At 35.2% G+C, this 14,316-nt stretch overlaps 1 protein-coding gene across 1 annotated transcript in view; it reads left to right on the top strand.

The window, feature by feature from the left end:
- The window catches only part of mon2 (Mon2 homolog, regulator of endosome-to-Golgi trafficking), a 749,535-nt gene that overhangs the window by 248,000 nt on the left and 487,219 nt on the right, over window positions 1-14,316 (top strand). Inside the window, exon 10 of the mRNA XM_090397718.1 lies at window positions 5,978-6,102. Within this exon, the coding sequence (XP_090253844.1) occupies window positions 5,978-6,102 (125 nt within the window). The remainder of the gene's footprint in view (window positions 1-5,977; window positions 6,103-14,316) is intronic.

Below are 14,316 nucleotides of genomic sequence, written 5' to 3'. Positions count from 1 at the left end.
CTACTTTACAATGAGCAACATGAGTTTACTAAGGGAAGGTCATGTTTTAGCAACTTGCTCACGTTCCATAACAATGTTACCATTGAATTAGACAAGGGGGGGAATGGATTTTGCTAAGACTTTTGATAGAACACAGCATGACAGACCATTGCATAAATTGAACAATATGGGTTTGGATTATAGAATATTAGCATGGATAAGAGGATGACTGACTAACAGATATCAAAACGTGGTATATGGAGATGTGAGTCTGCAAGATTTAAGGTAACCAGTGGTGTACCATAAGGATCAGTGCTTGGTCCACTGTTATTCAATCTATAGATTAATGATATTGGGAAGGATTTGATATGCAACCTACAGCTATTTGCTGATGATGCAAAGATAGGTAGGATAATCAGGAATGCTGCTGATATGCAGTACTTGCAGAGTGATTTGAATAGGCCAGAAAATGTGGGCATGGGTGTCAGGTCAATGTCAGTAAATGTAAAGTCATTCACTTCGGCATTATTAGACATCCAATGTTATTATATTGGTGGGATTAGGCTAGAAGAAACTGATGAGGCTAGGGATCTTGGGTTGTTAATAGATAGGAAGTTGAAGCTCAGGGGTCATGTGGCAAAAGATTGCAAATACAACTTAAAAGATAATTGCAATGCTGAAACTAACGTTCACATGTAAAGATAAGGATGTTGTGTTTTATCTCTTTACAAGGCCTTGATAAGACCTCACTTGGACTATTGTGCGCAGGTCTGGTATCCTGGTTTCCATTGTGATTCTGAAAGGTATTCTGGTTTCCTTTGTGATATATTCTTCTGAAAGGGTTATACAGGATTTCAATTGATGAAATTTTTCAATTTTTGGAGGATGGGGAAAGGACAAGAGGGTATCCTTGGAAGCTGAGAATGAAGGCCGCTAAGAAGGGGTGAGGACTAGATTTTTCTCTCATAGGGTGCATGCTTGATTGGATTGCCATTGGATGTTGTGAGTGCAAGCAGTGTGAATGAATACAAGAGTAATTTTGGTAGCTGGTTTGTGTAGTATGTGGCCTTCCTCAATGAGTTTCTGACTCCCTGGAGGTCTCTCTCTTAATAATAATAATAATATTTTAATCCATGCATTATTCACTCATAATTGAATTCACATTAATGTTTTGCAGAAAAAAAATAAAGCTCAGAATGTATGAATGTCATAATTAACATCGAGTACTGTGATTAGAATAATGTGGTGGTAGCAGCCTGACAAAAATCACTTTTATTCACACATACAGTTTTCTAGATTTACATATGACTGTAGCATTGAAAATGGAATGGTGCACAATTAAAAAATAAAATTAAAATGGCGGCCTTGTTTGCTGAGTGGTTAGTGTATCCGCTTTCCAGCCAAAAGGCCGCAGGTTCGAATCCCATCGTGGGCATGGATATTTGTGGTGGTGGTGAGCAGTAGATGGTATTGGTGTATATGATGTGATTTGTTGTAGTTGGTGGATTGAGTTGTGGAGATGGAGAGTTGTAGAGTCGGTGCCCTCCCTCGATGAGTCTTTGGACTCCTTGCAGGTGTCACATAATAATAATAATTAAAAAAACATTATGAAACATTGAATATAGGCTGACTTTGATATATACATTCTGAATTCTGTGTAGGTGAAATAGCAGTTTATGTACACTCATTATGGGATCTGTAAAGTGGTCTTTGGAAAGGTAACTTAAATAGACATAGCTGCTTTAGTCAGCAATATAGTGTAGTGCACTCAGTAACTCTTCCACAGTAGAAGTTCTGATTACTGTTGTGTGATTATAACATTATAGTTATTGTTTAGAAGTATCTCACCTGTTGACTTGTATTTTTATAATTCCTCTGCTAGTTCCACAACTTTTCCATTAACATGCTAATGTTGATTGGTGCTTATTTTCAATTCTGTTGATTTGAGGTTCATCCATTAAGTGACTTCATTATTTGCTCTGGTATCCAGATGAAAAATGATGATGACCTTGTTTGAGTGAGTAATGCTCCATCTAGCATTACATTTGATTATATTATACCATCACATTTGTTTGTGATTTAAATAAGTATAATTTGGTGATGTAAGTTGCAAATTGCCAGCCAGTCTTTTCTTCAACATCATTGTGGATACCTGTGGATTACTGGGGTGCACTATGAGAAAGGATCAAAAGCCCTAATTGGTATTTTTGCTTTTTACAAGCTGTGTGAAAGTCTTCCTAAGAAAAAAAAATCTGACATGCTCATTGAGAACTATAAGCAATAAAAGCCATTGTCATTTACCTTTTATAATTAATATCTGAATTGATTTATGATCCTTTTGCCCTTTTGTATGATTTTCATTTTCATTTTATTTTTTAATTATTTACCATTCCATTTTCAATGCTACAGTCATGTGTAAATCTAGAACACTGTATTTGTGAATAAAAGTGATTCTTGACTTCATCAATTTCCTAACATGTACCCTCAAGGGGTGTACAGGATATGATAGTACTACATGAAAAATTTACATCATTACTAACTTCTTATCTACAATTTTCCTCCAAATCAGTCTGTTACTTGTCAAGACTCCAACATTATCAGATCTTATATTTCTACCATCTAAGGCACTTTGTACCGTAACAATCCACCTATTTCTTGGTCTTCCTCTGGGTCGTTTTTCTGCCAACCTGGCAGAGAACATTTTTTTTGCTAATCTTTCCTCGCCCATTCTGTTTAAGTGACCATACCACCTGAGGTTAGCTCTGCTAATGCATTCTTGGATGCTGACAATGTCAAGTTCTTTCCTAATATCCTCGTTTTTTAATATGATATTGCCATTGATGCATCTGTTCATGCCCCTAGTCTTTCTCAGGGTTCTCATATCTAGTCTTTGGTCAAGTGTTTTACTTCTGATCCAGCTCTCAGATCCATAAGTTAAATCTGGTTTGAACACCGTCTTGTATACTAATTTAGTGTTCCGACTAATTTCTCTCTTATTCCATGTGAATTTATTCAATTGACTTAATACCATACCAGCTTCGTTGATTCTGTTGTCTATTTCCATATTTAATTTATCATCTTCACTAAAAATCGTGCCTAAGTAGCTGAAATATTTTACTTGCTCCACAGGTTCTGCGCGTTCACAACGCAGTTGACATTTTCAACGATTCTACCTATTTTCATTGTCTTTGTCTTTTTATTGCTGACCTTCATACCATATCTATTACAACAGTTATTCAATTTTGTCAGGGAATCTTGCAAACTTGTAGCGGATTTATTTAGAAGTATAACATCATCCACATAAAGCAAAGAGCTGACATTAACATCTCCAATTTTGATATCAGGTTTAATACCACATTCCTTCATAATGTGATCCACATAGATAATGAATAACAGAGGGGATAATGTACATCCTTGTCTCACACCAGATTTAACATTAAACCATCTTCCTGTACATCCTTCAATTCTAACGCTGACTTACAACTCAAATACAGACTAAGTGTTGCTTGATATAATGCCCCATTGACACCATATAACTGTAGAGTATTGAATAGCTTCTCTCTTGGCACTTTGTCATATGCCTTTTCCAGATCTACAAAACTTAAATACAGATCTTTGTTATATTCCCATGCTTTCTCAACTATTTGTCGTAAAGTGAAGATCTGATCCTGACAGCCTCTATTTGGCCTGAATCCAGCTTGTTCTTCACCAAGCTTTTCTTCCACAATTCTTCTCAACCGTTTCTCAAGTATACTAGCATTAGTCTTACCAGGAACACTCAGTATGGAAATACCACTGTAATTCTCACATTCAGTTTTATTTACCTTTTTATATATGGGTACTATGAGAGCTCTACTCCAATCATCAGGAATTTGTTTCTCTGTCCAGGCCTTTTGAGCTATGCAGTGCAGCCACTGTAAGACTTTTATACCACCATACTTGAGCATTTCTGGTCGAATATCATCTACTCCTGCTGCCTTTCCACATTTCAAGCTTTTGATGACTTTTTCTACTTCAAGTATGGATATGTATTTCTGACTGCATGCCTGTTGAGTGTTTTTTACCACTCTGCTATCACTGAATTGTTTCTTTTAGTAATTTTTCGAAGTAATTACTCCATACTTCAAGGATGTCTTTTTCTCCAGTTTTCAAGTCACCTTTATCATCTCTAACTCCTTTTACAACACTGTTTCCTCCATTTCTAAGCTTCTTCAACAACCTCCAGAATATTTTGCCACCCTTCTTGATATTTATTTTAATTCATTTCTAAGCTTCTTCAACAACCTCCAGAATATTTTGCCACCCTTCTTGATATTTATTTTCTATGTTCTTGCCAAAGTCCTCCCATGACTTTTGTTTAGCTAGTTTTACACAGTGTTTCGCTTTCTTACATTTGTCTCTGTATTCTCTAAGAGCACAAGCTGACTTATTTGCCAAGAACTTTTGATATGCTTTCTTCTTTTCCTTCGCTGCCTCTTTAACTTCCTGTGTCCACCATGTAGTTCTAATATTTCTATCCTTGCAGAAAACCTCACCACATGCCTCTCTGGCTGAATCAATCAAGGTTTTCTTCAAAGTTTGCCACTGAATGTCCAGGGTTTGGTTCCTGTTCTCAAACTCTTTCATTTTTTCTTCAATAAGCTTTGTGTATTTTAGTCTACAGTTCACATCTGAGAGCTGCTCAACTTTTATTCACTTTAAAACTTTCTTACATGTTCTTCTTTTCAATATGAAATTCAGTTTTATACTGCTCAAGACTAAATAACGATCACTTCCAATTTCTAATCCTCTGTACACTCTGGTGTCCTTCACCAGGGTGTAACATCACTGACAACAATACACATAGTCAATGAGGCTCTTCTTATGCCTTGCATCTTCTCTCCATATGAATTTGTGCACATTTTTATGTTTGAACATTGTGTTAGTAATAAGCAGTGCATCTCCTGAGCATAAATCCAACAGGTATTTGCCATTATTATTAGCTTTGCTCTTTTCTCCAAATTTTCCCAAAACATTTTTGTATGTCTGACAATCATTTCCTACTCTGCTATTTAGATCCCCAACAAGGACCAACTTTTCCTTTTTCATTGTGTCAGTTGCTTTTTATAAAGCATCAAAAATTTTTCTTCCACTTCTGCCTTAGTAGAACCTTCTGTGGGACCATAGGCACAAATAAGTCTCATTGTCCAGTTCCCCATTCTCATATTTGCCCACTTTACTCTATTTGAGACTGCCTACCATTTAATAAGATGAGCCTCGTATTTTGTGTTGAATATCATAGCCACTCCTTCTTTTCCTTGATTGTTATTTCCTGAATATAACATTTTGTATTTATTGCTCAGAAAGATCTCGCCCGTTTTTGTCTTTTTTGTATCAGTCACCCCTGCTATGTCGATCTGATACTTATCTAATTCTTCAGCTAGCCCCATTTCTTTGCTCGGTATTGATCGGTACTATCAGTATAAGAAGCCATTCAGGCTTCTTATATTGATAGTACAGTTCTTTACCTCTTGGGATGTTGAGTTGGGATGTGTTTTAGGATTTGTTCCAGTAGCTGACTTTTCGCTGTTTGCCCTGGTTCCCTGGCAAAAACAACGGGGGACCCTTGTGTAACCAGGCAACGCCCCAGCTGGCATGAAATTTTGTCATGTGGTACCATCATTTTGTATATTGGTTTAAGCCAATAAGAATACAATTTGGTCGGCTAAATCCCAAATTGCCAGTCCATCCTCATTCCTTCAGTATCCAGGTAGATACCCAACAGGGTGCACCACAAGAAGATGAGGATTGGACATTAGATCAGAAGCCCTGGTCGGTTTTCTGAATTCCTTTAAAGTCTATGTGGAAGTCTCCTTTCATAGCCTTTAATTCTTGACTTTTGTCCTTTAATTTACAATCAAAGATTGGATAATAAAATAATAAGAATAAAAGAATAATAAAAGAAGCAAATGAGAAATGGTAAAGGTTTTATAGTATTTTTTGTGTATATTTTTTACAGGTAACTGAATGTGAAATCTTCCTGTCTCTGATGGTGAAATTTTTAGATGGAGATAAACCTAGTTGGCAGAGAGCTGTAGCATTAGAAGTATTGCATAAAATGTGCATTCAGTCTGAACTAATAAAGTAAGTTAATATCAAAAATTTATATTTGATTAGCAGTTCTTAAGCATTTAAAAATATTAAATAAATACATACCATCAGTTTACGAAGGATCAACAGAAAAGAATTTAAATGAGCAGAAGAATTAAAGAAGTATTACATTGGAATAATTGGTCCTGTCAGAACAGGGAAGACAAAAGCAGTTGAGATTCTTCTAAATAATAAATGTTATATATCATAATAGATGTTATATTCAGGCAATAGTGATCATGGAAAGAAAGGAGTAATTATAGTATTGAACATTCAAAACAAAATTAATCTTCTTGAATGGTTTCAAGCAGTCATATGGGCAATCATCAAAATGGGAAACTGTAAGTCTTCTCTTCCAAAAACTGAAACGAGAGACCTATTTATGCTTTATAAGGGCACACAGAAAGTTTATGGAAGAAATTCAAGGAACTTCAAGGTACTGAAGTTGATGGAATTTCAGTCCTAAGCAGGGGTGGGTGGGGAATTCATACCACCTCAATATCTATGACAAGAAATCAGTTTGATGGGCAGATAATTGAAGATTTGGTTAACTGAAGGTGCAGTTACATGCTTATGTACTAGAAGTCACTTGACACACTAAAATGCATTCAAAGATAGGTTAATTGAAGATCAGTATTTTTGGCTGAAAGTTAATTAATAAAAACAAAATGAAATAAAATAATGATCCGTACTAGGTAGAACCATTTTTAACTGACACAAGCATGAAAATTGGGAATCTAGAAATATAGAAAGTTGAACAATTGGAATATTTAGGAGTAATGATTACAAGCCAATCAAATGAGATGGTAGATGTGCAGGATCAAATGAAGAGAAGTAGTCAGGCCTTTTGTTTTCTTTCATGTGTATTCGTCTCAAAAGATACTCATTTGAAGACTAAAGTACAAATATACAAATCAATAATTCATCATCCACTTGTTAAGTACAGATAAGAAACCTGGTTATCTGCAGAAGTGATGATTTGATTTCCTTTTTTGAAATTCCTTAGAAAAATATTTGGCCTACTGAATGATCTCTGTAGGATCAGATACACCCACAAGTTGTATCTCATCTGTTGTCACTATAGTGAATTTAGAGTAAAAACATTAACTCTTGCACTCCATTCCCATGAAACCAAAGAAACTATGAGAAATAAAACAAAAAAAAATTATGAGAAATAAAACAAAAGAAATTATGAGAAATAAAAAGAAAAAAAGAAAATTGTAGGAAATGGAACAAAGGAAACCATGAGGATAAAAGAAATTATGAAAAATGTAACAAAAAAAAATTTCAAGGAAATGAAACAAAGCTAATCATATGAAATCATGAAAAATATAACAAAGAAAATTTCTAGAAATGGATTAAATGAAATTGCAAGAAATAAAAGAAATCATGAAAAACAACATAGAACAAATTGCGTAAAACATAAAAGAAGTTGCCAGAACAAAATAAATCATGAGAAATAAAAGAAATTAGAGTAATGCAAAAGAAATTGCAAAACATGTGAAAAAGGATATAGCTAGAAATAGAACAAAAAAAAAAAATTGCATGAAATAAATGACCAGAAATAGAACAAAGGATATGGCAGGAAATTGTACCTTGATGACAGAATATAAACGATTGGTAGGAACTTACATAAAGCACATAAAATGATAACATGAAAAGGTACAAATGCAAATGATAATTGGAGACAAAAGAGAGAAAGAGTATGAAATTAAAAAAAAATTAACATCTAGAATTACTGAAATATAGAGCCAAATGCTTCCCTTCGGCGATGCAAAATTATACAAATTAAGTGGATATGGAACCCAACATTATTTCACAGCTGAATATAGAAACTACAAGAGTTTCGTGCTGAATATAGAAACTATAAAAGTTTCGACAGATCCAAGCATAAGCAACCTTTCAGGACAGGGGAAACTCATGGTAAAGGTGGAGTAAGTTCTGATCACTTTCCTTAGTATTTTCCATAATGTAAAGCACATCTCCTTGCGGACATGTTTGATGCTATGCATTATGGAAGGGGGGGGGTCGCTACCCAGACCGGTTTTGACCTTTGTTGAGGTCTTGTCAGTGGGAGCCAGACCCAGATGTAAAATACCCAGGTTGAAGTGATGCAGAAGTCATTCTTTCCCATACGAGTTGCCAAAAGGGTATCGCATCTTAAAAGGTACAAAGAATTACCGAAATATAGAACCAAAGGCTTCCCTTCGGCGATGCAAAATTATACAAATTAAATGGATGTGGAATCCAGCATTATTTCACAGCCGAATAGAGAAACTACAAGAGTTTCATGGCTAATATAGAAACTATAAAAGTTTTGGCAGATCCAAGCGTAAGCAAACTTTCATGACAGGGGCAGCTCGTGGTAAAGGTGGTGGGGTAAGCTCTGATCACATACATCTCTGCAAGGAGATGTGCTTTACATTATGGAAAATACTAAGTGAAGTGATCAGAACTTACTCCACCTTTACCACGAGTTGTCCCTGTCCTGAGGTCTCGCACTGACCAGACCTCAACAAAGGTCGAAACCGGGCTGGGTAGTGACTCCCTTCCATAATGCTTAACATCATACATGTATGCAAGGAGATGTGCTTTACATTATGGAAAATACTAAGTGAAGTGATCAGAACTTACTCCACCTTTACCACGAGTTGTCCCTGTCCTGAGGTCTCGCACTGACCAGACCTCAACAAAGGTCGAAACCGGGCTGGGTAGTGACTCCCTTCCATAATGCTTAACATCATACATGTATGCAAGGAGATGTGCTTTACATTATGGAAAATACTAAGGAAAGTGATCTGAACTTACTCCACCTTTAGTATGAGTTGCCCCTGTCCTGAAAGGTTGCTTACGCTTGGATCAGCCAAAACTTTTATAGTTTTTATATTCGGCACAAAACACTTGTAATTTCTCTATTCAGCTGTGAAATAATGTTGGATTCAATATCCACTTAATTTGTATAAATTAACATCTAGAATTAATGTTTATATTTCAAAATGCTACATTATCTTAATGTAGCATTTTGAAATATCCTTAAACTGGAGATAAAGGACACAGCACTGACTACCTGAAAACTTCAGTAGTTAGTCAGCTTGGTTTTAATTGCAATGAGGAAGAGAACAGAAGTGAAGAACATCAGTCTACATTAGTCAGCCTGAGGGGAAGACGAAAATTGATATGAATTTGGTGTAAATGTTAGCATTCTGATTGGATAGAGAGAGACCCAGTGATGTACAGCTGGCATAAACACTATTTTCTTAGAACTATAAATTAAAGAAATTTTGCACAATATGTAGTATTTGTTTAATTTGAAGTTCAACAAGAACCAAACCTTGGAGATTCAGTGGCAAACCTTGAAGAAAACCCTGATTGATTCAGCCAGAGAGGCATGTGGTTAGATTTTTCTGCAAGGATAGAAAAATCAGAACTCCATGGTGGACACAGGAAGTTAAGGAGGCAGTGAAGGAAAAGAATAAAGCATATCAGAAGTTCCTGGCAAATAAGTCAGCTTGTGCTCTTAGAGAATACAGAGACAAATGTAAGAAAGCTAAACACTGTAGAACTAGCTAAACAAAAGTCATGGGAGGACTTTGGTAAGAACATAGAAAATAAAAATCAAGAAGGTGGTAAGATGTTCTGGAGGTTGTCAAAGAAGCTAAGGAATGGAGAAAAGAGTGCTGTAAAAGGAATAAGAGATGATGAAAGTAATATGAAAACTGGAGATAAAGATATCCTTGAAGTATGGAGTAATTACTTCAAAAAATTGCTAAATGAAATAAGCAGTGACAGCACCATGGTAAAAAACACTCAACAGGCATACAGTCAGGAATATATATCCATACTTGAAGTAGAAAAAGCCATCAAATGCTTGAAATGTGGAAAGGCAGCAGTAGTAGATGATATTCGACCAGAAATGCTGAAGTATGGTGGTATAAAAGTCTTACAGTGGCTGCACTGCATAGTTCAGAAGGCCTGGATAGAGGGACGAATTCCTGATGATTGGAGTAGAGCTCTCATAGTACCCATATATAAAAAGGAAAATAAAACTGAATGTGAGAATTACAGAGGTATTTCCCTATTGAGTATTCTGGGCAAGATTTATGCCAGTATACTTGAGAAACGGTTGAGAAGAATTGTGGAAGAAAAGCTTGGTGAAGAACAAGCTGGATTCAGGCCAAATAGGGGCTGTCAGGATTAGATCTTCACTTTACGACAAATAGTTGAGAAAGCATGGGAATATAAGAAAGATGTGTATTTAAGTTTTGTAGATCTGGAAAAGGCATATGACAAGGTGCCAAGAGAGAAACTATTCAATATGCTACAGTTATATGATGTCAGTGGGGCATTATATCAAGCAATACTTAGTCTTTATTTGAGTTGTAAGTCAGCAGTTAGAATTGAAGGAACTACAGGAAGATGGTTTAATGTTAAATCTAGTGTGAGACAAGGATGTACATTATCCTGTCTGTTATTCATTATCTATATGGATCACATTATGAAGGAAAGTGGTATTAAATAAATAATGATATCAGAATTGGAGATGTTAATGTCAGCTCTTTGCTTTATGCGGACGATCTAATACTTCCAAATAACTCCGCTACAAATTTGCAAGATTCTCTGACTAAATTGAATAACTATTGTAATAGGTATGGTATGAAGGTCAGCAATAAAAAGACAAAGACAATGATAATAGGTAGAATCGTTGAAAATGTCAACTGTGTTTTGAATGGAGAACTGGTGGAACAAGTTAAACATTTCAGCTACTTTTTAGGGAAGATGGTAAATTAAATATGGAAATAGATAACAGAATCAACAAAGCTGGTATGGTAGGAAGTCAATTGAATGAATTCATATGGAATGAGAGAGAAATTAGTCAGAACACTAAGTTAGCTGTATACAAGACAGTGTTCAAACCAGTTTTAACTTATGGATCTGAGAGCAGGGTCAGAAGTAAAACACTTGAACAAAGACTAGAGACCACAGATATGAGAGTCCTGAGAAAGATTAGAGGCGTGAACAGATGCCATCGATGGGAATATCATAATAAAAACGAGGATATTAGGAAAGAACTTGACATTGTCAGCATCCAGGAATGCGCTAGCAGAGCTAATCTCAGGTGGTATGGGCACTTAAACAGAATGTGCGATGGACGATTAGCAAAACAAGTGTTCTCTGCCAGGTTGGCAGGAAAACGACCCAGAGGAAGACCAAGATATAGGTGGATTGATATGGTACAAAGTGCCTTAGACGATAGAAATATAAGATCTGATAATGTTGGAGTCTTGAGAAGTGACAGACTGATTTGGAGGAAAATTGTAGATGGAAGTTAGTAATGATGTAAATTTTTCATGTATTACTATCATATCCTGTAAACCCCTTGAGGTTACATGTCAGGAATTTAATGATGATGATGACGTTCAACAAAGTTTATGAAATTTTTGGCAGTTCATTTTTTGTTTGAAAGACTTTATAAGGTTAAGAATTCTAAAATGTTTATCCTACAAGTAAATTCTAAATTGACCTAAACCTTTGATTTTAACTCTGAAAACCTAAATTTTTATAGTCAGCAAATATTTCTAGTAGTTCATTATAAGGTTATCAGGTAAATGACATTAATTTAAGATAATGCAATCTTTTGAAATTTAAATTATTTTTTTTTTATAATTTACCTCTTCTAGTTTTTTTCTTATAACTCCTGTTATTGTTTGTATTTATTGTATGGTACTGCTTATTTTCTTTAGGTCGATGTATTCATCAGCTAAAAGAACAGCCAGGTTTCAGAACATCCTTCTCAACTTTAGATTATTTTACAAGCCTTAAATAAGTAATGAAAAAAAATAATATTATAACAATTTCTTTGGCTTTTGCAGATTATAAAAAAAACCTTTGACTCAACAGACATATGTAAAATGTTTGAAGCATTGAAACTTAGGAATAGACAATATTTATATTAACATATTAACTCATATATATGAGAGAGGTTCAGCAGTAATAAATTTAAATGAAAAAGAAAGCAAAATAGAAATAAAAAGAGGAGCCAGACAGGGAGACTAACTCACCAAAATTATTTGCTAAAGCACTTGAATAGGTTGAAATTAAGCTGTGAGAAAAGAGGAACAGAATATTGATGTAGAATACTTAAGTAATGTACAATTTGCTGATGATATCATTCTAATAGCAACATTACCAAAAGAACTAGAACACATGATTATTGAATTAAATGAAGTTAGTTTTTAGATGGTCTACAAATAAAAATGGATAAGTCTGAAATAATATATAGTGAAAATACTCCAATGGGAAAACAAATCGAAATAAATTAAAGGTTGATTGAATTAGTGACTTCATACAAATATTTAGGACAAAGGAAATTTCAGCTAGATTAACAGCAGGATGGAACATTTTTAACCATTTTAGGGAGATATTTAAAAGCAATTTACCAAACTGCCTAAAAAAAAAGATCTATACCTAGTGTGTACTCCCAACAATGACCAGTGGTAATGAAACCTGGAGTGTGTCTTAAAAATATGTAGAAAAATTGAAAACAACGCAAAGAAACACAGAAAGAGCCATTTTGGAAATAACCTAGTTAGATAAAAAGAATAATACTTAGATAAGGAAGCAAACAAAGGTAACGGATATTGCATTAGTAATAAAAGGAAACAAATGGTTGGGCAGAAAATGTCTGACACCAGATGGACCAAAAAAAAAAAAAAACAGAATGGACACCAAGAACTGGTTATTGGAGACCAGATAAACCAGTGGTAAGATGAGACAATGAGATAACAAGATGCCACAGATACGTATGGTGAAGAGATGCACACAAGATTGGCCAAAATGGAAGAAGCATTTGTCCAGCAGTGGACTGGAGAAAACAGTGGACTGTTGATGATCTACGGTACTGCCAATCCTTTAGTATTCTATCCTCAGTGTAAGGTTTCTTGTCTCCTTTGTTCTGTTTTTTTCTGTATAGTTCATTATTTCATTATAGTAGTGTTTATACAGTGTGTGTGTGTGTGTGTCTGCTGTATAATGGCTGTGATATTAGAAAATAGAAGCATTTTCCAATATCTGACTGAAATAATACTGGAATGAATTTTCATTGAAATGAATACCATCATCTCCAATTCCACTTACGACTGCTAGATCAGCATAAAACCCTGATTTTCCAGCAGGTTTGCCAAAACAGTCCAAGTAAAAAATTCAACCTATCACAAGTTGCTCAAAATTAAAATTCCAACGTTGTGCTCACTCTGCACTGTGGCCTATAGTTCAGCTGAAGAAAAAAAAAAAAAATAAAAATAAAAAAATAAATTGAAGAAAACTTGCCTGGATGGCAGCCAAACCTCTGGTACCTTGTCAAGTCACTGGGAAGATCAATATTACCACAGAAGATGAATTTGCCTATCCATGTTTCCATCCATTTCCCACCATAAAGGATGACTTTCTGGCATCATTTTTCTCTTCTAACTCTTGCACTGATGATGAAGGCACCTCCCCATCCCCTCCAATATCAAATTCGCTCTCTCTCTCTCACTTCAGAGAGAAGGCATAAGGAGAGAGAGAGAGAGAGAGAAAATCATGCAGTGAGCAACACAATGCATGGCTTCTCTGGTCCTGATAAACATTTGTTCTTCAGAATTATCAAGTATCCTATTTACAGTTTTTCATACTCATCTGGAATATATCCTACCATCCATACCAGCATGGAAAAAAGCTTATTCGGTCATCATGCAAGTGCGCATGCACACACACACACACACACACACACACACACACACACACACACACACACACACACACACACACACACACACACACACACACACACACACACAGATTAACAACTAGCCATCAAGCTATTGTCCCATTGCATAACTTAGACAAATAGTGGAGAAACTCATCAAAAGTCAACTTTTCCCCATGAGTTGACCACCGATATGGATTTAGTTATTTTTGATCCTTGTCAGTCTCACTTTATACACAAAGTTTGAAGAAACCTGTATGTGTGTTTGTAGTACTATCATATCCTGTACGCCCCTTGAGGGTACATGGCAGGAATTTGATGATGATGATCAAATCTTGTGCAATTATAATGAAATGTATTGTCAATTAAAATAAATGTTATCTTATGGAAACGTAAGTTTCTGTGGTTGAGCAGTTCTGTGGGAATTTTTGGTATTGAAAAATAAGCAATTAAAACCTGACAAG

The sequence above is a fragment of the Typopeltis vanoorti genome, chromosome 1, assembly GCF_054136105.1.
Source record: "Typopeltis vanoorti isolate ZY-2024b chromosome 1, IOZ_Tvanoo_1.0, whole genome shotgun sequence".
Taxonomy (NCBI): Eukaryota; Metazoa; Arthropoda; class Arachnida; order Uropygi; family Thelyphonidae; genus Typopeltis; species Typopeltis vanoorti.
The sequence above is the reverse complement of the archived record's forward strand: the minus strand, read 5'-3'. Positions and strand labels throughout refer to the sequence as shown.